This window comes from Poecilia reticulata, chromosome 17 (assembly GCF_904066995.2).
Source record: "Poecilia reticulata chromosome 17, P_reticulata-male-v2, whole genome shotgun sequence".
Taxonomy (NCBI): Eukaryota; Metazoa; Chordata; class Actinopteri; order Cyprinodontiformes; family Poeciliidae; genus Poecilia; species Poecilia reticulata.
In genome coordinates, this window is record NC_088846.1 from 13435710 (window position 1) to 13462770 (window position 27061).

General features: G+C 43.1%; 2 protein-coding genes across 5 annotated transcripts; one reads left to right on the forward strand and one right to left on the reverse strand.

Moving 5' to 3' along the window:
- The first annotated feature begins 104 nt into the window (after window positions 1–104).
- On the forward strand, window positions 105–10965 carry gpsm2 (G protein signaling modulator 2). 3 transcript variants are annotated; one of them, XM_008433740.2, is made up of 16 exons: window positions 105–293; window positions 1204–1242; window positions 2704–3067; window positions 5954–6175; window positions 6258–6393; window positions 6516–6655; window positions 6750–6873; window positions 6984–7099; window positions 7588–7743; window positions 7824–7932; window positions 8740–8869; window positions 9656–9732; window positions 9819–10007; window positions 10093–10252; window positions 10341–10531; window positions 10759–10965. In XM_008433740.2, the coding sequence occupies exons 3-16, from the start codon at window positions 3003–3005 to the stop codon at window positions 10921–10923; spliced, it is 1980 nt and encodes a 659-aa protein (XP_008431962.2). In that variant the 5' UTR covers window positions 105–293; window positions 1204–1242; window positions 2704–3002; the 3' UTR covers window positions 10924–10965. The 3 variants fall into 3 exon arrangements, with proteins under 3 accessions (XP_008431962.2, XP_008431964.2, XP_008431963.2); XM_008433742.2 differs by lacking the exon at window positions 2704–3067; XM_008433741.3 differs by lacking the exons at window positions 105–293; window positions 1204–1242; window positions 2704–3067 and adding an exon at window positions 3132–4095.
- A 516-nt stretch (window positions 10966–11481) lies between these two features.
- On the reverse strand, window positions 11482–25550 carry wdr47a (WD repeat domain 47a). Of its 2 annotated transcripts, none has more exons than XM_008433744.3 (17): window positions 25335–25550; window positions 21505–21672; window positions 21111–21194; window positions 20895–20979; window positions 20401–20532; window positions 19642–19818; window positions 19035–19546; window positions 17974–18091; window positions 16378–16559; window positions 14697–14939; window positions 14541–14601; window positions 14244–14401; window positions 13732–13901; window positions 13471–13641; window positions 13232–13363; window positions 12922–13140; window positions 11482–12833 (listed from the first exon to the last, which is right to left on the reverse strand). In XM_008433744.3, the coding sequence occupies exons 2-17, from the start codon at window positions 21660–21662 to the stop codon at window positions 12691–12693; spliced, it is 2745 nt and encodes a 914-aa protein (XP_008431966.2). In that variant the 5' UTR covers window positions 21663–21672; window positions 25335–25550; the 3' UTR covers window positions 11482–12690. The 2 variants fall into 2 exon arrangements, with proteins under 2 accessions (XP_008431966.2, XP_008431965.2); XM_008433743.3 differs by having other exon boundaries at window positions 21505–21695.
- Window positions 25551–27061: the final 1511 nt, after the last annotated feature.

Sequence of the window (27061 nt, forward strand, 5' to 3'; positions counted from 1 at the left end):
TATTGGTCCAATGACTGTTGTTAGGGGCGTGGCTATCTTTGAATTCCACATTCTGATTGGTTACTTCAAGAAAACATACAACACTATCAATATAGCTACAATGATTTCTTTAAACTGGAGGTTTACCGAAGTTTTGGCAAAGTTATAGAATAATGTTGCATTTGATTGTATTCGTTACACTTTATTCCTTACGGTAAAGACATTGGATTTTAAGCAGTTCGACGTTGTAATTTTGTGAGAAATTACAGAAAAGAACAAGAGAAGTCACCATTGTTCGAGCTGGATCGTTTAACGTAAGTGTAGCGGCTAACGTGGCTAACCTGTAGCTGTAACGGGATGAGTGAACTAAATGCGATATTTGCCCACAAACTCAACTTTTACTTGACGTGAAGAGAGACAGAGCACTTCGCAGTGAAAGCTTGACGTTTACTATATGCTTCTAAGTCCAGAGAAATAACTTTGAATGATACTGGTATTTTTTTTCAGACGCATGCATGTTAGATAAAGCAAAGTTTAAAAGTTGAGTAGTTTGTACTTTGTAAATAAACCTGCATACCCGGTTTAAAAAAATGACACCGCTGTTTTTTATTGCGAGGCCCCAGTTATATTTCGCATCATGTCACGCTTGTAATACAGTTATAAAAGCATGGACAGACAACGATTTCATCTGACCATACAAGTAAATACTCAGGTTACTGGTTATCCAGCTATTCACTGCCTGACAGGTTGTGTAAAGCAGATCATGTAATATCTATTTTAGTTGTTTAGTTTTAGTTAAACTAACTACCCTTGTGAAAAACATTTGCAATTGCTGTTTTTTAACATACTTAAATACGTAATTCAATAGAATGTGCAGCACAACACAATCAAACCAAAATAACTGAGTGACTGGTGGTTTGTGGGTATTGATTTATTGGAATCATACAGTCACAAATGCTTGCAGCGCAGCATTAGGAGAATATACAATATAGAAAAATACTCTGAATTGTCTGCAGTCAATTGGTTGATGGTTACAGTATGAAATGTTTCATGGCAGACGGCTCTTTTTAGTACATAAAAAAGTTTGGTACATCACACCCTACAAGGGAACAAATCCTGTGTTATTTTACCTCTGGGGATAAAAGTTCAAAATCCTGTGGAGGAGGGGATGATGTAAAGGTTTGTTAAATGCTAAGGTAATCGTGGTCTTATTTTTCCTTCCAGGTTTTCCAGATTTCCTGTCCCTGTGCGGAAGAATTACCGGTCAGTACCCTTGAACTAGCTGAGTTATTTCTGTCTTTTGTTTTGATGCAGGCGTAGGCTCACAGTGTAATAGCCGTGTACCCATATTTAGATTTGGTTGTCCGAGGCAGTAATTTTAGTGCTTTGAGGCCCGAAGAAAATAGGCCACAACTATCTCAACTACCATGTTTTCAAAATGTAATGACATCTCTCTCATGTCTTTAAAAAGACTTAGTCCTTATCTCCCATAAGGCCATTATTATTAGAGCTTTTTTTTCTCCTTTTTATGAACATTTACTCAGGTGTTATTTGTTCTGGTTAAAGCAAAGTTAAAAGAGCAAGAAAGAAACACACCCAGTTGGCACATAAATACAGCTGAGGTTGGCTCATCCAATGACAGGCACTTCTAATAATGTGTGGGAACATGTTCTGCAAAATCCCGAGAATTAACTCCTGTTATGACCATTCATATAGCGGCAGGAGTAACGGGATGACCAAACTGATCATTTGGACGCCACTCATAGCCAAGGAGTCTTGTAGCTGGAATTATAGCGAAAGTTGGTCCTATAAAGGATTTATGGGGTTGAATACAAATCCAGACCACACTTTTTAAGATTTATATTTTAGAATAATAATATAACCTATGTGTAGCTTTTCTTTCACTTCAGACCTGCGCAATCTGTCAGTTAAAATGAAATACTTTACAGTTTATTTCAACAGAAGGTTCAATGGTTTAAAAACTTTAGCAGGATGCTGGAAAATAAATGTATTATCTCCTTTGTTTAGCAGTTTCTTAATACCTAAACCTGAAAATTTAGCCCATTTAGTAAATAACCTGTCTGCTCCATTTCTCGGTGTGTGTGTATGCAGCATGTGTGTGTGCGTGTGTGTGTATGCAGAGGGGTGGGGCACTATGGTTTAAACCGGGGGGAAGCATTTGATGGTGGCTTATATGACCTCATGGAGAACTTAGGTAATGGCTGGCTTGGTTCTTTACTTTATGCAGTGACTTTTTGGATCTTCTCTTCTTCTGTGGTGGATGACTTTTTGGGTTTGAATGTTTTGCTTTTTACAGTTTTCCATGCAACAGGTTCCTAGATGCTCTTTCTTTCTTTCTTTTTTTTTTTTTTACCTTTTTTTTTGACACTGCATTGGTATTTTTTCCTCCATTCTGCTTGCAAGCAGTGCATGCTGAGACATTTGCAGCTTTGTCACCTTGGTGCAACTTTAGAGCTCTCTCTTTCACACACACACACGCATACACACACACATGCACACGCACGCAGTCCAATCTTGGATGAACTGAGTCACTGTCTTTTAGACTGACAGCTCAGCTTGAACTGGCCCCATCCTTGTTTTTATCCCGCCCCACTCTGTCTCCCTTCCTGCCTGCCCCACTTGTGCACGCTGCTGTTTGGTTGGTGTTGCCATGGAAGCGCCAGAAAGAGGCTTCACATACAGCATCTTGTGTTCTCTTCACAGAGAGGCAGTGACGCAAAACACACAATATACGAAAGCAGCTGTGTGGGACTCGCTCTCAGGACTCTTCGGCTCTAGCACTCATGATTTGCACTCAGCAGAGCGATAGTTGCAGATTTTGTCAGAGTTGGTGACTCCCCCCCCGGGCCCCCCAACTCTTTTTGACCTCGACTTTTTTGTTTGTTTGTTTGTTTGTGTTGCTTTACCTTTTCTTTTTTTTCTATCCGACTTGTTTCATTTTTTTAATCGCAACCATTTTTTCGGGAACGAAGCTTGGATTTTCCCTCATATTATGCACTACGATGGATACCGGCGGTTCAGTGGTTAGCATGCGAACTGAGGAGCAGCCCTTTCATGTCCGCTACAGGTAGGAAGTTTACGTCTCTTACCTAAAGTTCAGTCAGTGTTGGAAGGCTGAAGAAGTTTCTGAGCTTCCTCAGCCTTCCAATGTGGCTGTGTTTTAGGTTATTTGTAGAAAACTAAACTTCTTTAACCACACAGATCTGCCTTGTAACTTGCTGATGATGTGCTACTGTTTACAATGTAAGAATAGAAGCTAAAGTTGAATTTGAGCTTGGAAAACCTGTCTGCGACCTTGACACAAAGCACATGAGCTTATCAAACAAACCTCCTGTCCCTGCAAACTCAGGAAAATGGCTCCTGCGGCAGGTGTGTCCTGCTCCTGCCTGGTGTAAATATTTAAAAAGCCCTGAAAAATTAATCCCAGCTTGCTTTGTGTGTGCCCACATGTATGTCCAGTTTGTCTGGACAGGGGACACCTACGCCCAGCCGTCATTGGGGGTGGGAGGGCTGACTTCTCCAAACCGGACGGTTAACGTCAGTGAATTGATTCCATTAGACCACGGAGCAGAGTCTGACAGCTCTAATCAAGCTACTTAGCGTTCTCCAGCTCCATAATCGGTCAGCTGCATACTTCACAGACGTAATCTCAGGTGACCAGGTCGCCGGGAGACAGAACACGCCAAGGAAAGACGGGCAGATTAGCCGAGAAAGTGCTGATGGAGCGAGTTCCTCGCGGCCGTGCAGTGGAAGTTAATGCTGTGACAATATCCCAGGCGTCTCCTTGAACTTTTTTCCCTGGGCTCTGATATCTCCATGACGTCAGATGGCTAATGCGTTTGATCTTACCGCTTATTTTTAACCTTTTTTTTTTTTTAATGCAAATGAGCAATAAACATGTTTTTTAATCAAGTGTTTTTGATGAAAGCCGGTCGGTAGATCCAGGGTAAAGAAAGGTTGTCCATGCGTCAGAAAAAGACAAGGAGCTGCTGTGTGGAAGTGCCGTTTCCTTTCCAGGGGAAATCCTCAGCAGATGCCACTCAGGTGTTCCATGTGCCGCTGCTGTTGTTGCTGTAAGGCACGGAAAGCCGGCAGGTAGGCTGCCGTTTTCCACAGCTGTAGAGTCTAATGGTGTAATGCGTAGGGTTAGTTGTAAACAAAGGCATTCTCCTCTCATTTAAGGATTAAGACTGCTGAGCTGAGCTTTGACTGTTCAGGATATCGTCTTTGCTTTTGTTGCCAAATTACAGCCTGCCTGACGGTGAGAGAAGTTACTGTGATTGGCGATCTGCGTCAGCACAGAGGAACATCGCAGCTCGTATAAAAGCCATAACATCTTCTGAGGATCCCAGTCCTTCGTCTGTTTTTTTTACATTTTTATTTCATTTTTTTCTTTGAGGTTTTTAAGTAACGACTGGGTGTGTTCAAGAGGGGAAATAAACTTCTACAACACAAGCTGGGCGGGTTTCAAAAAGCTAATCTTTTCCCAACAACAAAAATATTATTGTTGGGAAAACAATGTTTTGTATTATTGTGACTAGTTTTGTTTTGGTTGCTTTAGCCAGCAATCACCAAGTTGCATATAAGAATATAGGTCCATTGTTTTTCTTTCTATGGAGGAAAAAAAAAACATATTCAGTATCTTTAAAAATCCAAAATAATGACTGATTCAGGTCACAGCACATATTCATGCTTTCTTAATGGCCGAATAAAGAGGAATAAATTGTGATCTGGTCTTTGTGATGGCCACTCTTCAAAATCCTTGACCCACTTACCTAATTCATCAGGTTAGTTCTGGTTTGGAAGATTAATTTGAGTCCAAGCTTTCACCTCTGCTTGATTTGATATTTTTCCATATATTTTCTTTTCCCTTGCGGCCCCATTTATTCTGTGAATCAGACCGCAGGACATGTCTTCAAAAATGTAGTTCTACATGTATCCTTGGTTTTTCTGTTGCTGTTTTAAACCCATGGCGATTCAGGCCTCATTTCTCTGTAAGTGAGAATGCTCTCTTACCAGCTTCAGCCATCAGCTTCACAGGGTCTTTTGCTTTTGTTCTGTGTTTGATTTGCACATTTTGCACCCAAAACACATTGATCTCTGGAAAACGGATTCCATCGAAGCGGTGTGATAGTTGGACAACTCAGTGAAGTTCGTACTTTTTACATAATTGTGAACATTTAGCCTTCATGCATTAGAGAATTGTATCCAAGGATGAACTGGGACTTGTGGAGGTCCGCTTTTCTCTTCCTGATACCTTGGCTGATTTCTTTTACAAATCCTTGACAACGTGACCTCGGCTCTATCCTGTAGTAATCCTACATATGTGAACTTATGAGTTCGAAGAAAGTATTGAAACATTCTCTCATCATTCCAACATTTGGCTAGTAAAAATAATTCTGCTGTTCTTAACAAAGCGAAAACAGGAAGTGAGCAGGAAAAATTTTATCTCTCTTTTTTTATGCAGTTTATGTAAACATCTAGTTTCAGCTCGTAAGACATGTTTGACTTTTAGTTCCTATTTCAGAAAAGTTTCCAGATATAAGAAAATGTTGTAGGATTTTGAGTTTTTGCTGTGAGAAAGACTTTGTTTGGGGGGGGGGCGTCCGAACGGATGTGAGACCCACCATAATAAACAAGCTTCATTTGGAGCCATTGTTTTCTGTAGATGGAAGGAAGCGGCTCTGAAAAACTCCCCGATGAAAAGCCCTTCGCTTTGAACGAATGTTTGTTTCCCTGCTGCGCGGAGAAGCTGACAGTTTGATGTTAGAGTTCAGCCACAAAAGTCCTGCTTTTTTCCCCCCCCCCCGTACAGTCAACACTTTTTTTTAATGAGATTCTACCGAGTTAAATCTCTTTACATATTTTTAATTTAAGGCTAGACCAGATTACACAGACATTGGAGAGTTTTTTTTTTCTTTTTTATATATTTTTGTCGCCTTTTCTTCTGTAGGATGGAGGTATCCTGCCTGGAGCTGGCGTTGGAAGGGGAGCGGCTCTGTAAGGTGGGCGACTACAGAGCGGGCGTCTCCTTTTTCGAAGCCGCGATCCAGGTGGGCACAGAGGACCTGCAGGTGCTCAGCGCCATCTACAGCCAGCTGGGTAACGCCTACTTCCATCTGCACGACTACGCCAAGGCTCTGGAGTTCCACCGACACGATCTCACCCTGACGAGGTTGGACGCACTTTCGACAAGATACCGACTACCCTTTAAATATGCACTATTATTTACTGACCTGAAGTTACGCGTTTTTTAGAACCATTGGCGATCTGCTTGGAGAAGCTAAAGCCAGCGGAAACCTCGGCAACACGTTGAAAGTGCTGGGTCGGTTCGACGAGGCTGTGGTTTGCTGTCAGAGGCACTTGGACATAGCGAGGGACATAAACGACAAGGTGAGAAACCCGTTCAAACCCGTCATTACGACCCGTCGCATCCAAATGTTTTAGAGTTCTTGTTCTGGCTTTGGAAGAAATTGCACGCCTCACCCTGGGCATGTTTCCTTGGCTCTCGTCAGATCGGGCAGGCGCGAGCGCTCTACAATTTTGGCAATGTGTACCACGCCAAAGGCAAAAGTATTTGTTGGAGCGGGGCTGAGCCTGGAGATTTCCCAGAAGAAGTCATGACTGCGTTGAAGAAAGCAGCCGAGTTCTACGAGTAAGAAATTGGTTCTTCTACGAGTCACAGTTCCACGTATTCCAGCAACACAGTCCATCTATCTAAACTGAATTTGTTTGTTGTGAATCTTCAGAGCGAACCTGGCGATAGTGAAGGAGCTCGGGGATCGGGCTGCTCAGGGTCGAACTTATGGTAACCTCGGCAACACGCACTACCTGCTGGGAAACTTTGGCAAAGCTGTGGCCTCTCATGAACAGGTGGGAGGGGAAACTCTGACGACCCTCTCTCTCTCTCTCTCTCTCTCTCTCAATTTATGTCTTATCGTGAGCATTGATGGTGACTGAAATACTTTCTGCTGTGCTTTCAGCGTCTGCTGATAGCGAAGGAGTTTGGCGATCGATCAGCAGAACGACGGGCTTACTGTAACCTGGGAAACGCTTTCATCTTTCTGGGGGAGTTTGAAGTGGCAGCTGAGCATTACAAGTAAGCCCCGTCCCGTACACGGACGTAAAACTTACAAAGCATTATCACTATAACTAAAACTAGAAGAGACGTGGCTCAAAAGTGAAAATGCACAACGCACTTCTCAGATTTTTATTTACTGGAGAAATAAATAAAAATCTGATTTACCTATGCATATTTTTCTTCCACTACTCTGCATGTAAAATACATTGAGTGTAAAGATGTAAAACAAAGTTCTACTTAAGTTAAGTGTCGCAGAACAAAACGTCCCTCGCCGTGAACACGATGGGTCACAATCAGCATCTGTTTTTCCTGTTCTGTCCAAGCTGCTCTAAGCTTTTCTCTGTGAATGAAACGGCATTCACATCTAAAACGAGGACGTCTCCTCCGTATTGCGGTGATATGCATTGTTCCTCGATCGATGCTTCCCCGAAGATTTAGAGCTTTTGATGTTGAAAGGAACCGTAAAACGACCTCAGACTGAAGCGGCTTGTCCTTTCGTTTGCCAGGAGGTCGCTGCAGCTGGCGAGGCAGCTGAAGGACCGAGCCGTGGAGGCACAGGCCTGCTACAGTCTGGGGAACACCTACACACTACTGCAGGACTATGAGAGAGCCATAGACTACCACCTGAAACACCTCATCATAGCTCAGGACCTCAACGACCGGTACGAACACACTGTGTGTGTGCCTTGTCTTGGTCTGTAAATAGATTTATGCGCTTACTTTTATTTAATCTTTTTTGTAGGATTGGCGAGGGTCGAGCATGCTGGAGTCTTGGCAATGCCCACACTGCACTGGGGAACCACGACCAGGCCATGCACTTTGCTGAGAAGCATCTTGAGATCTGCAAAGAGGTGCTTCACAGAACCGAAGCAGTGGAACAGACAGGGCTTCTGCACGTTTTAATGGTCTTCATGTTAAGTTTAGGCCGCAAAGCAGCAGTAGGTAACGTTTATATATAAGAAAAGAAACAACCAATCTGAGCCAGGAGGTGGGTTTTAGCGTTGTTAATCACTCTTGTGTACGCTGTTGCTCACAACCTCCCTGGATGCTCTCTGCTACGCCACAGCCCCTGCAAGCATTCAGGCTAGTTAGCATGTACCGACGATGGCGGATAAATGGTTTTCCTGCTACGGTAAGCTATGCTAATGTTTTTCTACCATTAACATAGCTGCAGTGCATACATCAGCATGATTGACAGTGCTAAGACCCTCCTGGCCCTGATTGGTTGTTTCTGACCAAGCCGTGAACTTCTGAAGATGGCGGCAGGACAATAGGAAGTAGGGTTTCACAGACTGAGCCTCCTGTCATGTCATGACATCGTAACAGTTCTAATATGTGAAAAACTTCTACAAAACCATTACAAACTGCAGCTTTAAAAAGTCGTAAAGACGTCCAGATTTTCCATAGTAGGTCTTTAATTGACGTTTCAATTTGCACATTTGTTAATTTCTTCTATTATATTTAGCTTGACAGAAGGGATTTTTAATAGTTAGAGATTGTTTCAAGTAACCTTAGTGAAGCTGTGCTTTTAGAAGAAAATCACTGAACTTGAAAATAAAAAAAAAAACTTGCAGAAACCAGAGAGTAGTTTGGTTTTTATTTTACAAAATTTGACCCTCCCTGGGCTCACCTGGCCGGTGTTTTCTGCTTCCTTCCAGACTGGAGACAGGAGCGGGGAGCTGACCGCTCGTATGAACGTCTCGGATCTCCAGACGGTTTTGGGTCTGAGCTACAGCACAAACAACTCCACGCTGTCGGAAAACAAGGAGATAGACTACAACCTGCATGGTAAAAACCCCCAAAATCACAGTTCTTCATTTCTTAAAGGGACAGTGTAGGAATTCAAAGTTCATAAGTGGTAAATAGCCAACCTGCAGCTGGTTCCGTTTAGTTTCAGGCCAGACGAGTTGATCCCAGAAGCTGAAGCTGACATTTGTCTGAGATGAGCTGACGTTTTTACAGGAGCCTTTTAAAGGACGTCGACTCTGCCTCAGGCTTTTACTCGCTTTGAAGTTTATAATTATCTACGTGAGAAATAGAGGTGCTGAGCGCTCTCCCCGCATGAAACGCGGACTGAGAACCGAGCATATGAAGTGCTTTCAGTCTGAGTAATTGAAAACACTTTTCAGTTAACAGCAAGACAGTGTAAAATACAACAAATTATCATGCCTTCCACACCAGGTTGCTTCTGTGCTGTGACTAGAACCTTTTCGTTAATAACTCACTGTCTCCAACCTTTTTTTTTTTTTTTTTCTCGGCCTAAAAAACCCCTATAAAATTCAAATGAAACTTGCAGCCTACATGTCTGAATAGCATTTACATAAACCGCTGTGACGTTGTTTCGAGAGGGGATCCGTTTTAAGAAGGTAGAAGTTCATTTTGGTCTCAGACTAGCTGCTGGCTTCAGCATCTAGTACCAACTAAGCTGGATTTATACTCTGTAAAAATGCTAGAAGAGTCACCCGCTGCAGGTAAGATATTTACTGCTATTTTTACAGAACCTCGATCAGAAGGTCCTGGACTGTCCATCAAGGTCATTTCTGTTTTCGTTCATGTTACGTTGACGTTTCGCAGGAGCAAAGCCCAGGATGAGCAGACGACACAGCATGGAGAACCTTGAGCTGGTGAAGCTCACACCGGACAAGATGAATGTGAGACAGAAATGGGATCGACTGCAAGTTTTTGTTTCCGTCAGATACATTTCAATGTTGCTAATCACTTTAGTTGTGTTTTGAAGGGTCAGAAGTGGAGCAGCGACATCCTGACCAAGCAGTCCAAGCCGTCGCTAGCCAAGAGCTCCTCCAAGCTGTTCTTTGTCAGCCGCCTGCGGGGGAAGAAGTACAAGATTGGGGGCTCCACCAAGGTCCTCCAGGACACCAGCAACACCCTGGACCCAAGTCAGACGTCCACACAGGCACCACAGAAAGTATGCAGTACAGGATTCATTTCATCATCATCAAACCCAATCGGTTCTTTTCTGTTTGTAACTTCTTGTTTTCTTTGCAAACCAGCGACTCTCTCCTGAAATGCTTGGAGATGAAGGCTTCTTTGACCTCCTGAGCCGTTTCCAGAGCAACCGCATGGACGACCAGCGCTGCTCCGTCCAGGACAGAGGCAGCAGGTTGTCGTTAAACAGCGGGCCGGATTCGCCCCCCAGAACCATCAGGAAATGTGGGTCAATGTAGTCGGTGAAGACAAAATTGAGAAAATTCTCAGAGTGATGCTTCATGTGTATTCATCCTTGTTTTTTAATCTGCAGCCGTTTCAGAGTCTGTGAACGTAGCGGGATCGTCTGGCAGACGGCTGGAGGAATCGGCGGCCGCCGGGGGAAGCCTGCCAGGTCTGAGACTAAATCAGAGCAGCAACCAGGCCGTGTTGAACCACCTGATGGCCAACGCTGACGACGCAGAGCCTGATGAGGATTTCTTTGACATGCTCGTCAAATGCCAGGTGATTATTTAGATCTCAAAGTTCATTCTGGGCTTTTATTTTTACTCAAAGTTCTGGCTTACCACAAAGTCTAAAGTGCTGAAGTGTTAAGTCACTCTGGAAATGGAGACATCAGAATTAACTCCCCTGGATTTTTATTTTTAACGGCCATTACCATGACATTGTTGCTTGATCGGCCAGCAGACTTGCCTCCCCAAACCTAAAATGTCAAACTTCTGTACCCCCAGGGTTCCCGCTTGGACGACCAGCGCTGCGCCCCTCCCCCGCCTCCGGTCCGAGGACCGACTGTCCCCGACGAGGACTTCTTCAGCCTCATCATGCGCTCTCAGGCCAAACGAATGGACGAGCAACGCGTCACGTTGCCTTCTGCAGCCAAATCCAGCTCAGACTAAACCAAGCACTAAAAAGGGACAATAAAACCCCCCAAAAATCTATTTTTTTATTTTTATTTTTTAAATCTCATGAAGTTGTGAACTACGACGTGACTAACTCAAAGTATAACTCTTTTGTGTCGTTACATTTGTCCTTTTGGATGAAACAAAGCACTGTAAACATTGTACAGAATAAGGAAGAAATCTCAACTTGTTTCGCAAAACTTGCACACCAACCATTTCAGCTGTAGCTTTAGGGACTCCTTTTTTTGTTGTTTCGAATGGCTCTATGAATGAATTTCATTTCGTCTTAGTGTATTTTTCAATGCACAACTGCAGCTGTGTGTATTTATTGTACCTTTTTACATTTCTGTTTACTGCTGTCCCTGAATAGCCTTCTGAAGATCACATTGGTGAATGAGTTTGTATGAAAACAGAGGCGTGTATATATGGGTAGTTTCCAAATACTTTCAAATAAAAATTTAAAAAATCTAATAAAAAAAAAACAAACAAGATGAATCTTTGCCATTTTGTATGAAATGTTTGAGTGAGTTCAGAAAAAAAACATCGTTGTAGAAGTCCTGTTATTTATTTATTTTTTTGTAAAAGACTTTATTGAACGTACCGGTAACTTGACCTCAAGCTTCAAGTTCATTTAAGTTACTTTTAAAAACAAAAATTAGTAAGGCTCAATTTAAGAGCCACTAGCATTTCAAAAACAAATAACTGTACATACATACATAAACACTGAAATAAATAAATATGTTTGTGTTAGTTTGGCCTCATCTCAGAAAACAATATACTCTAGAATAACAAAAAACTTAAATATGCATTTTTAAGTAAATCTGACTGCTACAAGACAATGTTAATAAAAAAAAACAATGCATATGCCCCAAATAAAGTTTATATTAAATATTAAAAGCACCCGCACTTCCATCCAGATGTCATTGTGCATATGGTTGGACCAAGACTGACACCTACTGTTAATACACCACAACAGCAGCAGCAGACAAGCCGAAGCTCACCACTGAGGGAAAAAAAATGATAGGATGTGCAACAACTGACATCTGAATACTGTACATCTCTTCGATGCTGAAATATTAAAAGGGTCCATCGTTGCAAGCAAGCCACTGCAAGACATGAAAACAACACACCGATTCCAAATCAAACCAACTTGGCAGCTAATTTACACATTCCAGGCCGTGGCAACGCGTTGGATACATCGACGTTGGCGACAACCTCAGACAGTACGACAATATCTGCAGAACCAGATGCGAGGAGCTTGCAGCTGATGGAAATATTACGTGTTACATCGGTTTTTCTCTACCTCAACGATAGCAGTGTTACGGCAGCTGTTGGGAAACAATATGCAGGAGAAGGAATGTACAAATTCTTTACAGTGAAGTCTATAAATGAACATAGCATTGTTTTAGTTATGGAGACTGAGAAGGCACCATCAGGGACAAAAACTCGAATCTCGTTAAACCTCAACAACTCCTCGGTGAAAAGGACATGCAGAAGGAAACGTGTGTGTGTGTGTGTTTGCGCAAAGAATGAAAACAAATTGACTCATATGGGTTCAGGAATTGAAAGGAGAACAAACCAATATTTTAACCCTTAGGATGATGAGGAACATGCAGCATGTGCTTCTGATGTGTTTCCATTTGGTTCACGAGTCGAAAGGAAAGGTTGGTTTAGCGGTTTGTGTGAGAACGCAGCAGGGATGTGGCTATTCATAAAGGAAGAGAAGCATCGTTTTAGTGCACGTCTTCTACGTCTTGTTTCATGTTAGGGGTTGTGTGTCCACAAAGTGACGGTGCGGTCGGCGGACGATGAGAGGAAAGACAGGTCCTGCGTGTGCCAGCGACACTGAATCACCTTGTCGCCGTGCTCTCCCACCACAGTCTGGGGCAGCTGCTTGGTCAGGTCACCTAGAAACGCAACACAGAAACGTTCAACTTCGCTTTTCCCCCCACACTGAACAGACAGAACGCGCCCGCTCCGTCTCCTCAGACCCACCTTGAAGGTTGGTGACCATGACCTTTGTGTCGTAGGAACCGGTGAGCAGGTAGTGAGCGCCGGGGGAAAATCTGACCGATCGGACGTCGCTCGTGTGAGGCCGGTACACCTGGACGATCCTTCCTCCTCTGATGTCGTACAGCATGCAGGCGCTGTCTTCCTGTCCTGTTGCTAGGAGACGGCCGCTCGGATCAACCGCCACAGAGGCAACAGGACTGCCTGTTCAGCGAAGAAGACGTAAAATCCAGTTGATACTTTTGAATCTTTCCTCCACGAAGCACCAGTTTGCACCAAAGTAACAAACGCAGACCTGAGCCGTGGAAAGCAGTTCCCACTACTCTCACGCAGCTGGGCACCCTGAGGTCCCAGAAGCGCACCGTCTTATCCTGGGAGCCTGACGCAATCATCCAGCCTCCCCAGGTGTACAGAGACAAAATGTGACCTGCACAGATTAAACAAAACAATAATCACAGTCCATTTGCTTTGCGACTCCACACCTTTGTGTTTAAGCTCATGTGGAGCAATGCAGAGGTAAATCCCTTGGGGCACCTGTGTGTCCACTGAGCGCGTGCAGCCCTTGCCCCCTCTGGCAGTCGGTAGTGTAGATGTTGCAGTCTCCGGCTCCGGCGCTGATCAGGATGGCTCCTCCACTCTCCGGCCCCTCCATGAAGGCCAGGTCTCTGATGGTGCCGTCATGCATGCTGAACTCCAAGTCCGGCCCTGGACAAACGGAGACACGCAAATCAGAGATTGATTTTCACAAAGTTGACTCAAGCAAGCTATGGCGTAATGTCAGGGAGAGCTCTTGACCTGTGGCGTTGCACGTCTCTGCGCTGAACGGCAGGACTTTGACGTATTTGTCGTTGGAGCCTGTAGCCAGCAGCTGACCGCAGTGACTCCAGGCCACGCAGTAGATGGAGCCTTTATGGTGTTTGTTCCTCTTGAAGCGAACCACCGGCTGCTTCATTGGACTGGACACACTACGGAGCAGAGAGCAGCAATGAGTAACTGTTAAAAATTATGAATATATATATATATATTCATAATTTAAACAGATTTGTCCTCAGTTTAAATCTAAAACCATCAACTCAGTTCATTTTATGTCACTCCTACAATAACCTATCGAGCTCCATTTCAAAATTACACGCAACATTTTTAAATAATATTTCCTCCATGTTAGAATTTTAGTCCCAATTCAATTATATGTATAAAACATGAAAAGCACAGATGAAGTTGGCTTGTGAGTAAAAGGTCATTTCACAGCATCATGTGCATCTGGAGAAACTTCCAGATCCGCTCCGTTTCAAAGTGCGGTGTGCTACCTTGAGTTGAGCTTTTCTGGATAGGCGCACACCCGCAGTGTTTTGGAGTTGGATCCCACGGCGTAGAGAGCGCCAGACGGGTGAAAGGCAACGGCTCGGACGGCCTGAGTGTCCTCCAAACTGTGCACTGGTACAAACAGGCCATTTGGTTTATCACCCTGAAAAAACCCCAGCAACATCTCAGGTTAAATGATTAAACACTTTATGGCGCGGGGGATAACAACCCCAGCAGCTGTGGCTGTCCTGTATGCATTACTATTTTATTTTTTGCTGAGAGTGTTTCTAGTGCATCCCCACCTCTTTGCTCCGGGTTAAAGAGCCAGGCGAGTCGCTCGGTTGACCTTTCGGTTTCTGTCCACTGTCAAAAAAAAACAAAAAAAAACGCCACCACCTCAGAAACACTCTCATTAAACGAAGGCGTGCGAGTGGGAATGTTAAATAAATCCCACCAACCCTGAGAGCACAGGGGACTCATTTGGAGGCGAGACGACCTGGCCCCCTACGCTGCGCTGCGGGGTGCTGCTCACCACCCCTCCCCCGCGGCTCCGGTTCTGCTCCGGGGTCACAGATGGCGGGTTGTTGTTGTCCTCGGAGGCGGGCGTGTTCCCGTTCCCGTTGCACTGCTGGGTCAGAGATTTCACCTCCTCTCCCAGGTTCTCCATTCCCACATTGAGCTCCTCCAGCTTCTGAATGGACCTGCAAGAGCAAAGGCACATCGCAGCTTGTTCTTCTCACAGCACATTTATTTCAGTTCAACTTTTTTTGGGAAATAAAGGGGGAGGTTTTTTTTAATTTATACTATTTTGTACAGGCTGACATGGCAGCAATATCTAGTAAAAAGAAATAAGAGGACAAAAGAATAAAGGATTTCATTATAAGCACAGTCACCCCTCTGAATAATGTAGAAGTCAGCAGGGGCTGGGAGATTTATGGTAGATGGAGGACCGTGAGGACGACTAAATCAAGAAGCTTTTGTCCTGCTGAAAGAATAATAATAAAAAAAAATGAAATAATTGTGTTTCTGCAAATCTGCGAGATTACCTTCAAGTCTCTGCATGTGACAATATAGTTGTTATTAAGCAGGATTTTAACACTTAAAGTGAGAGTCCCAGGTGGTGCTGCAGCTCGGGGGCAGATGGTGCCGCGCAGCCTGGAGGGGGCTGCGCCACGTGAGGGGCGGCCTCGTGGGACCCATTATTTTCAAGGCCTTAACGTGTCAACTTTATGCTTTCTGACAGCTGCGCCTCTTTTGTTGGACAACACCATACAAAAATTAACACGGCTTCTAACAAGAGCGCCGACGTTTTTCCCTGCTTCTTTACAAACTGTAGTCGTTTCGTAACGAATACATTAGTTGTCGTGAACAGGAAGCAAAAGAATGCAAGTTTGTTTTTATTTTATTTTTATTTTACAAAAACATAAAAATCTGAAATGAATTGTTTTTGTTTGTGGTCCGCCCCTCTGAATCGACCATTTGCAGCAGTTAGAGCTGCAAGTCTTCAGGGGTCCAGTACATGTGTCTCTACCAGCTTTATACTTCTAGAAACAAAAGTGTTTATCATGTTTTTGTTGCAAACTATCTCGACTGGATTTCACTGATTGCAGACATTACCTGGAAATTTCCAGCATATGAAAATAATTTGCTCTACTACATAATTCTAGTGCAAGTCTGGTTGTGTGTTCATGCTGGAAGGCGAGCCTTTAACCCCAGGCTTATGTTTTTCGCAGCTTATCACCTCAACAAAATACAATTAAAAGTGGCTTAATCGCATCTTGCCATTTCATAAAAGATGTGACGATTATAAAATTAAAGGTGCTCTCTTGTCTCTGATGATTCACCAGGACGCACCTACAGTGTAAATACACTACTCTCCAATCAATGAGACAAATACACAATTTTCAACTGAATTATAATTTTCTAATTAAATTATGACAATCATCATTTATTAAGGGGATTTGAACGTTGTCCTTGAAAATAGACGCTTTTATAGAGATCAACATTTAAAGTAACATGAACAAATATGTTCCAGATCTACATTTTGACAATGATATCAAGACGTTACTACATATGTCATGTGAAACACGTAATTCTCAAGTAAAATGGAAGAAGCTGAAGGTCCTGCTGTGTCCGTACCTGTTCAGGAACTTCTCAGTGAGGCTGTGCTGCATGTCGCTGGGCGGAGGGTCCTGCTGCACCCCTCCCTCCAGCAGCATCTGCTGGTACATCTGCCTCTGCTGCTGCTTCTGCTCCAGGTGCTGCTGCACACGCAGCCGCTGCCGGTAAAACTCCTCGTACTTCTCGGTCGACTCCCGTAGCTGAGGACAGAGCACGACACACATGAGAAATGCAATTTTTCATATTAAAAGCATGACGAGGCGTAATGAACGGATTTTATTTGACCAGGAATGACAGGTTGACTGTTTTAAAGAGATGGAAATAAATTCCTGCTGTTATTTTGTTCAAGGGAACAGAGAACAACTGAGGTTTTTCTTTAGAGATTGAACCATTTAACAAACACTTCTGATTTATTTCATTTTATCGATGTTTTAGTCGCCGTCTGATATGTCGATTTAATTAAACAGGGATCCAACACAAATTTTACAACCCTCTGGACGTTTAAGAAAAAACAAAAAAACATAGTGAGTTATTATATCAGTGAATTATCTCCACTAATAATGAAACAACAAAACTAAGATTAGGCCTATTTTCAAGATGTGTCAGCTCATGACCTTTGACACCTGTATTCTGTTTGTAAAAAAAAAACCTGAAGTTGTGACAATAAATCAATGTAAAAACATATTTAGAGACGTAAAGTTTTAGTGTTCTAGATAGTCTAAAAACATTTTTCTGAACACAATTTTCTTTTCTTTTTTTTTTTAAAGCAAATCTCATACTTTCCCACACATCCCACATTTAAAGAAAAACTAGAGCATTTTCTAGCTCAATCTCTCAAAGACGCTGTGTGAACTCTTCACCTCTCCTGTCTGCTCAGGTATAAAGAGGGTGAGACGGAGAGCTGAGGACAGGTCACTTCCCCGCTCTGTCGTCTGCTTCCTGCCCCGATGAGCCGATTTGAACAGACTGGATGAATGCTTGGGGAGAGGCCAGAGCCTGGCTTTGAGCCAGACGTGGGAAAGAGGCACAGAGGAAAAACAAGGAGGAGAAAGCCGGGATGTGAAAGAGATCTCAGAGGCTCGTACTCAGGTCTCTGCATGTGAATCTTTGTTTGACACTGACAATTATGTTTTGGTTTTATATAAACTTACAATAAATGACTTAACTGAAGGTAAAGGGAAAAAACAAAGGGGCCCAAAACAGGTACAATGAAGCAAACAAACATAACTTCCCATTTGAAGCCGACACAAAGGCATAGATGACCCATTTTATGTAGCTCAGCCACTGAGTCACTGATCCCTACTGACATGCAGCCTCATTACGCTCATTATTTATCAGCTAAACAGGTTGAAACACTTCGTAGATTTTTCATCAAAGTCTAAAATATGACATCTTTGAGACACAGATAAGTTACTACCAGTTCTCTTTTTGTTTCAAAGCAAATAGATGCAACCTCATTATGCTGGATGAACTTCCCTCTTCATAGGCGTCAGTGACACTAACGTAGATCGATTCGGATTAATCAGAACTGACACCGTCACTGCGGGCAGAACTCATCCATGGAATAAATAAAAACAAATTATTCGGCAGCACTCCATCGGGACAAACGTTCACCTCATTCCTGTCAGCAGATTCAGCCGTCGGTGCGTCCTCGCCCGGAGCCGAGGCGGGACGCGCGTTCTGAGCCGCACCAGAGCTCAACATCTTATCTACGGGTGTGTCGGTTCTGGATCTGCACATGCAAAAAAGACAGCAGCGTTAGAACGTCTGTTAAAACCCAGAATCACCGGTTTAGTAAATCCCCAAATAATCACAACAAAAATGCTTTTTTTTCCCTGACAGATATTTGTAGAGATTGATGGCTCGGGCAGCGAAATATTTAGCAAATTTAGAGACGTAGCAATATTTGTAATCACAAAAACACAGCTTGAACTAAAATAAGTATTCAATAAATATGCATTTGAGCTGCATATGCTAATAATAGATCCTATTAGCATATTTAATGCAGCATGAAAATGGTTGATTAAGTCATTAAGAAACTGCATGTCATGTGTTTGCCATGGTCCCAAAACAGAAACACATAAACACTGTTGAAATAAATATTTTTAGATTTATCACAAATCGTGTCACTGTGGCAACACTTGCCAACAATATCACATATTTTTACACTTTCATGAAACCCTGGTTTTGTATATATCTTCAGTTTTCTAACATTAAAAGCCTATGAATTCTGAATTTAGTCAATTCTGATTTAGCTTTAGGAAGCATAAATATTATTGTTGGTTTCCTTTTGGTTCCTAGTAGAGAAATCATCTAAACGTTGAAGAACACAGATTTCCCTATGCAGAAAAATTACAAGCCTTTAACAACTCTTAGCATAGGAGCGTTGTCATTCTAACACATTTAAAAGTCGAGGTGTATTTTATATGTCCAGGTTTGTTGTTTCATCTTTCACTGAAGCTGCTACCAGCTTTTCTGCTTCCTCTCATTTCCTTTTTAAGCGTCTGTCGCTTACTTAAAGTCTTCTTGATTTCATAACTTCCAATCAATTATTTTCTAGCTACGGTGTGTTCACTGGCTGGAAAAAGACTGGATTTTTAGTTTCTGACTGGCACATCACAGATTGCGGCTGGTCTGGCCTAAAATCGCCAGATTCTGATAACCAGGTTTCTTACGTTTCGGGGGATTCCTCAAAGATGCTGTGGCAGTCGGAACTTTCCATCATCAGACTCCTGCTCAGGTTCTGTCCTCCCACTCCTGGATAGTGGAAGTTTGCAAAGGAGTGAGACATGGGAGAGACCCCTTTCCCTGGTACAATCTCCCCGCCACTCGCCCTCTTATCCTGGCCCGACAAGCCGTAGGACAACCCGTCCAGGGCTGGGTTCAAGGACCGGGTCATGTAGGTGTCTGCGGACTGAGGGCGCCGAAGCGGAGAGGAAGGGTACGGGGAGAGTTTGCTGATGAGCGGGGTGAGCAGGTCGGAGTAGCCGGTCTTAGCCGGCTTGACCAGGCGGTCGACGTGGATGTTGAGCTGCTTCTGTTCGAAGGCGCAGGTGAAAACGCTGTGGGAGAGGTTCTGCATCCAGGAGAGCAGAGACAGGTCCAGATCGTCGCAGCCGTTACCGCACAGCATGTCGACACCCAAAAGGACCTCGCTCTCCGTTATCTCCTCGCCTGTTGCCTTGCTCTGCACACGACAAAGAAAAAAAGCCTGAATGTTAATGATTGTAAACAGAATTATGCCAACAACGCAGTCCAGCGTACATCTTCAGAAGTTCCCACCTGGCAGAACTCCACACAGCATTCGTACAGGACTCCTTTGAGAAGCAGCTGAAAGAGGCGATCCCCGCTGGCCTTAAAGCCGGCTTCACTCAGCTTCCTGTCTGCGGGAATAAACTCGGCCACCATGTTGCAGGCCTCCTCAAAACACTGCACTCTGGCTGTGCTGGGATTCCAGTCCTGAGGGAGGAAAAAAAAAAGAAAAGAAAGTTATTTTAGTCCAAAGAAACAAGTTCAAAGGTAATTTATTCCAAAACGTTAGCTGTAACGTTTTGTAAGTCTTAATCTGTAGAAATATGGGTGCCTTCCCACCAGCCCTACTAGGTCCTCTTTAGTTGAACTCTGGTTCATTTTCCCAGAAAGTCCAGTTCATTTGGGGAGGAGCGAATGGGCAACTGAACTCTGATGTGGACCAAAAAAGCGAAATCTGGTCCACCTAAAAACCTTGGTCTCAGTTCGGTTCAAGTGAACTCTGGTGTAGTTTGAATGCAAATGTGAATGCAGAGTGGACCGGAGTCTGCTCCAAAAGCAGGATGCGAACTATACCACAAGGCATTCTGGGTGAAAACAACCAAAACAAAAGCGCGAGTCTTGCTGTAGTGAAAAAATGCCTCTCAGTCTTTGGCCAAAAAACCAAAATGAGGAATCCTACAACCACTAAAATTAAAATTTTTGTTTGCATTTCACTCATTTGCAACTTTGGAACCCAATCAAACCGAGCCAACTGGACCCCCGGGTGTGAAAACAGCCTAAAAGTCTCACCTTGAACTCAGCGTGGTTTGTGAGGCGAGGCAGTGTCAGCAGCAGACACAGTTTACTGTAGTCGTCTTTGGACGGGCAGAACTCTTCCAGAGCGTGGAGGCACTTCACCGCTTCCTGCATGGTGAACTCCAGCTAGCAACAAAAAACACACGCTACTCAGCAGCAAGACCAAAACAACAAACACATGACACCACACGTTTTGGCATCACTTTAGATTTAAATCTGGTGCCAAAAGCTGAATTTTGGGAGCTGTCAGCAGTTTTATTGCAAATATTTATCCTTGTAACAACCGAGAGAAAAAAACTGCAAACCGTTAGTAAATGGAAATCTTTTGATATTTAGAGGATTTGTTATAAATGTATTGCAACTTGTATTTTTTTCCTATAAGAGATTATGCAACTTCAATAAAAGACTATTTTACACATCCTTACCAGCAGTGCTAGTAAGTGTGGAAGGTTCTTTAAATTGCAACCTGGCTCCAGATTTGGACTTACATGCTGTGGCTCGTCCTCAGCAGACATGGCGTTATTCACACACAGAGCCTCCAGAAACTTCTGCTTCAGGATGATGTAACGAAACCTGAGGAGAACGTTTCCGCATTTTATATTCACATGACAAAGATGTATAATAACTGTACACAGCTTCATCAAACCCAACCCAAAATATCAAAAAGTGACAAATTGGAGACATTAAAAACCTGACTGACTCACCTTTTCCTGTCAAACTTGTCCATGCACTCAAGAGGCTGAATGAACTGCAGGACCTCATCCCACTGGCCATCAAGGATCAGCTGCCTGAAACAAAACCAAACAGTTTTCCCATGTTTAGCCCTGTTGCGGAAAGAAAATCTGCATAAAAGAACTTTGTTTTTTACATTCATCTCTATAAACTAATATTTCTTAAGGAAAGTTTTAAAAAGACCAAATTAGGCGAAAGAGAGAGAAACGATTCACACTAGAAGAAATTTTCTCTAAAATGTATTCAACAGTAAGACATGTTGGCAGATGCCCAGTTTGATTCAGGTCTCCAGTGCGACACAGTGCTGAATGTAGCAGATGGAGTCAGAAACGTTGGACATACATAACCGGTGTGGAGCCGATTTACCTGAGGAACAACATGTCGTCTGAGTACAGTCCATTGATGACGCCGCTCTCCTTTTCCAGAGCGAGCATGCTGATGTGCAGCTTCCTGGAGTGGAGGAAGTCCAGGATCACCTTGATGATCTCCACCTCCTTCACATTTATGGTTTCTTCAGCCGTCATGGTGATCACGCTGGAGGGACAGGAGCAGGGAAGCTAAACACAAAAGACCAGGGAAGCAACCAAGATCAGATCACAGATGTCTTGTGTCCCGTATTTATATATATATATATATATATATATATATATATATATATATATATATATATATACACACACACACACATTGTTTAGAACTTGAATAAGTTAGGCAAAACAACAGCCTGACTGCAGCAGGCCAGGGGAAAACAAGTTAGGAAAAGAAAAGGGGCTCATTAAAACTGCCTTATATTCATTAACTTTTATCAAGACAACCATCTGTTTTCTGCCACTTTAGCTCTCTGCTGAGAACATCTTATAATTTAAGCATCATTATGTAAGCGTGCACAGTCAGCCAGACTTAAACACCATCACACATCACTGTAAAGGTTTAAATAAATGTACAGTAGTTTTTCCAATTGAAAAAGTGACTAAATGTGCAGTAAAGTCAGCTAGTTTTTTAGGTGTCATTTCCATTTTAGGAGCAATGGCCTCGTCAAGGCAACAGCCTACAGTAGACACATTTTACAAAAAAGGACAAAAAACGATGATATAAAATAAAACCTGCTGTCTCAGAGTAAAGTCTCTAAATGAAGACCACTGGCACAATGCAAGCTGGAGATGGTTTAATGAGTTGCAAACAGTGATGTCAGGCAGATAAATGAGTAAATAAGATAAAATTTGTAAGCAAATCTGATCAGAATCTTTGTAGAAAATAACATGTTTTTATCTGGTGGTGTAATACTGTGAAAAGTCAGTTGCCTCACATACAAATAAAGATAATTATAGTAAATGCAAAATGTAGTTTTGAATTAAAATAATAATAATAAAAAATCAGACATTAAGGGGAATAAAAAGGATCCAAAAACTCACCAGGCCCTACGAAACAAATTGCTCTATGTCAGCTCTATGAGATCTGACCCTACTTCCTGTTTTCAGACGGGTTCTACTGAAAGAATTTCTAGATTCTGCGGGTCAAGCAGTAATCAAGTCTGGATTACTGATTGACTATGTGAGCAAAAGTAAACCAAAATATGTGGTTACTCCTACTTAATGATTTAACAAGCAGGTAAATTTAATTTTCATATGGAGTCGGTTTGGGTTGAGCGGCTAATTGTTCATGAATAAATCCTCATCATGTGTTAGGATCAAATTGTTGGGGGTTTTTGTATTCATTTGCGTTACATTTGTTTTATACGTAGATTTGTTTGATGATATGAAACATGCAAGATGGACGAAAATGCAAAAACAAAAAAAATATGGAAGGAGTTAATACTTTTTCACAGCATCATAACAAATTAAAATAAAAAATATATATAAAACTGTTGTCTTTTGTTACTCAAACCAGACAAAGCAAAATGTGTTTGATTGAGATTCTGAACCCAGAACTGGCAAGATGGTGGCTCCTGATGCAGCAACAAATCAACACGTCTACACACATCTAAACATCTCCGGATTTAAAACAACACAAACTGTTATTTACAAGGTATTTTTCTGTTCAGCTTGTTATTTACATACTAATCTAACATTTTTTCTGGATGCATGATGGGTTTTAACCGCACTAATTATTACTTCATAGGCCATTGTATCTTTATGCAGCCATAAATTAAACAAAATAAATACTGCCACTCTGAACTTTAACCACAGCAAAATGTAAAATCCCAATATAAATATATGCACTTAGACACAGTTTATTCTTTAAATGCCCACAGAGCTGAGGATCATTTCATCTTATAATTGTGTTTCTCCATTTGGAAAACAGAGGCCATAATTATGCTAATTTGCCAAGCTGCTTTTAGAATAGCGGTGGTTTTAACTGATCAAATGTACTGAGATTGTGCTTCATTTGTAACAAGATGACCTAATTTTAGTTACTGTGTTTTTACAGTTTACTCATCAACTTCTACACAGTGACCGCCCATTTTAAAAAATGAGCCTACAGCCCTAAATTTGGCACATTTACAAGACTAACTGAGGAAATCGTGCTGATTAGTGTTCATTGTTGCTTTTAAAGTCAAAGATTGAGATAAAAGATAGTTGAGTCGAGCAGAACAATAACAGTGACACATGTTGAATAGCTTGAATGCGAGTCAAAGTCTGTATTTAGAGCACCTTGGGATGGGATTCACATCCTTTCAGCTTTCCAGCTTGTCACATTAAAACCTACATGCATTTTATTGGGACTTAATGCCAAAACAACACAAAGTAATGCATAATTTTGAGGAGAAGGTAAACTGAAGTTCTTTGATCATAAGAGATGGATGGGATCGAAAACTTGTTAGACACTCCATGTCACTGTCGACCAGGTCAAAGTTCACCGCCCAGGTTTAAATCAAAACATATCCATGTGTTAGAATGGTCCAGTCAAAGTCCTGGCCTACAATAAGGGGCAGGTTGATTTCCTTAATTTTGAGAGATTGCCTGACGCTTACATATGCGAGACCAAACTTACCTCTACCTCTTTATATTTAAGAGCACTACCACATGCGAAATTGAAACAAGTTAGCATTGTGTCACAAGTACCAATGTTCTTTTATGAAATCAGATTGGAACATTGAAGTTGTATTTCTGACCTTATAACACCTGACAGTTATGAAAAACAAACCCACACAAACAAAAACAAAAAAAGACTTTTTAAAAAGCAGGCCAAGCATTTTATAGATCAGTGATTGGCCAGAAAACTGCAATCATTACTCAACCAATAACTGAAAATAAGTGGCAACATCTTTACTGTTACAAAACATAAAATGGGTTTATGTTTCACTCTTGATATCCGCAAAGCTTGCAGAGGTCGACACCAAAAGACTTAAGAGGCATCATTTCACAAAAACGTAGAAGTAATGCATGTACACCTCACATTTTTATTTGACTCATAAAACATAAAAAAACATATGGAAACATGTAGTGGAAGCCCTTCGCCAAAGCCCTGAGTGAAATAAAAAACAAACTTAACATGAGTGAATCTGTGTGCTCATCAGAGGTTATCCAACCTGCATCAAAGAGCGGCACAGCTTTATTTCAAGGTGCTCTGGACAGCTAAGCAGGTTGTCCTGATTTGTGATTCAGGTAAATTAGCTTTATGGAAATGAACTGGCACTCGTGTTGGTGCCATTTCCCTTCATGGGATCATCATCCTGTACTGAGAGTGTTGGACTTAAATGTTGCTTATTCTGGATGTAAACCAAGATACTTGTTGCCACATACAATTTTAAGGAGTCAAATCATAAAAATCTCTATGACACAGCATGCAATGATGCAAAACCCATGTTGTTTTGATAAAAATGAACAATGTGTGTGAGCTGTCACTAAAGAACAAGCTCCTGTCAGACAGCCTGGACCCAATGAAACAAGAGCCAACAGTTCTGCTAAGCTAGCCAATGGTTAGCCAATAACAAGCATTAAGCCACAGAGTCAAACAGCATAAGAAGCTTAAGTTGCTTGTTAGCTCTATACGGGCCCTGAATTTAGCCGCAGGATTAGAGCAGAACCATCAAATGGCTAGTTACTGTCAGGGCTCATACAAAGCTGACTAATTTAACCAGCGGTAGGAGGGGAGCTAGTCAGGGCCGAGGAGGGGAGAGGCATCATCCGCTAGTTAGCTGGCCGGGCGGGGTGACAGCTCCAAGCACCAGCAACACGAAAAACAACAGCACTCACCTGCGTCTAAAAATACATGGAATAAAAACGCCGGTGTGTCTCCCCGCTGTTCACAGGCGGTGTCACGGTGACCCCGTCAGCAGTTCTCGTGTTGCTCCTCCGTGTCTGTCTCCCCTCCTCTAGCTGGATGTTTCTCCGCCGCTGCGCTCACTGACTGCGGTCTCTGGAGCCGCCCTGCCCAGCCCGCTGCCTGCCTTCTGCTGTCTGCAGAGCACCGCCTCCATCCATCCTCCGCACACACCAACCTCATGCACAATTATGGGGTGTTTCTGTGAGCGGGGAAAGGAATAAATATTCATGAGGTTTATATGTAACAATACGTGGTATGTGTCTGTTAGACAGTGGCATGAACAAGGGGTGCAGCTGATGAAAATCTTTCCTAGAGGCAAACAAACCTAATTTTAAGGTTAAAACTATTTGTAGAGTCGGAGTCAGCCCCAGGTATAATCAAACTAAGCGACATTTTAGGGGCCCCAGAGTATCATGACTCTCCCATAAATACTTCAATTTAAACAGACAATCTAAAATGTTTATTTTTATAGAGAAGGATTTTTTCCAAATCAAGGTATCAAATTTTGGTGATTTCAGCATTAATAAATTAAAATATTTTAACATTTAAAGGAGCTTTTCTTTTTAAAAGTGTAAAAAAGAATCTTCCTTTAGTGTGATTCTTTAGTGTGATAAAGCCTCTCCTTGGGCTGCCACCTTATCGTGGTGGAGGGGTTTGAGTGCCCCAATGATCCTAGGAGCTATGCTGTCTGGGGCTTTATGCCCCTGGTAGGGTCACCCAAGACAGACAGGTCCTAGGTGAGGAACCAGACAAAGCGCAGCCCGAAGACCCCTATGATGAATACAAACTTTGGACTTCGTCTTCCCTCGCCCGGACGCGGGTCACCAGGGCCCCACTCTGGAGCCAGGCCTGGACGTGGGGCACGATGGCGAGCGCCTGGTGGCCGGGCTTTTACCCACGGAGCCCGGCCGAGCTCAGCCCGAAGAGGAGACGTTCAAACAAAACGAGCCTCTGTTTTGTTTGAAGAAGCTTCACTCCGTAACACGGTGTTCTGTTGTTGGACTTCTGTGCTCGTCACGGATTGTCCATCACGAACACCATGTTCAGGCATAAGGGCGTCCATATGTGCACTTGGCACCAGGACGCCCTAGGCCGCAGTTCGATGATTGACTTTGTCATCGTCTCATCGGATTTGTGGCCGTATGTCTTGGACACTCGGGTGAAGAGAGGTGCGGAGCTGTCCACTGACCACTACCTGGTGACGAGTTGGCTCCGGTGGTGGGGGAGGAAGCCGGTCAGACCTGGCAGGCCCAAACGTGTAGTGAGGGTCTGCTGGGAACGTCTGGCGGAGTCCCCTGTGAGACGGAGCTTCAACTCTCATCTCCGGCAGAACTTCGAACACGTTCCGGGGGAGGTGGGGGACATTGAGTCTGAGTGGACCATGTTCCGTACCTCCATTGCCAAGGCGGCCTATCGGAGCTGCGGCCGCAAGGTTGTTGGTGCCTGTCGAGGCGGCAACCCTCGAACCCGTTGGTGGACACCTTCGGTGAGGGATGCTGTCAAGCTGAAGAAGGAGTCCTACCGGGCCTTTTTGGCCTGTGGGACTCCAGAAGCAGCTGATGGGTACCGGCGGGCGAAACGGCATGCGGCTCGGGTTGTCGCTGAGGCAAAAACTCGGGCGTGGGAGGAGTTTGGAGAGGCCATGGAGACAGACTTC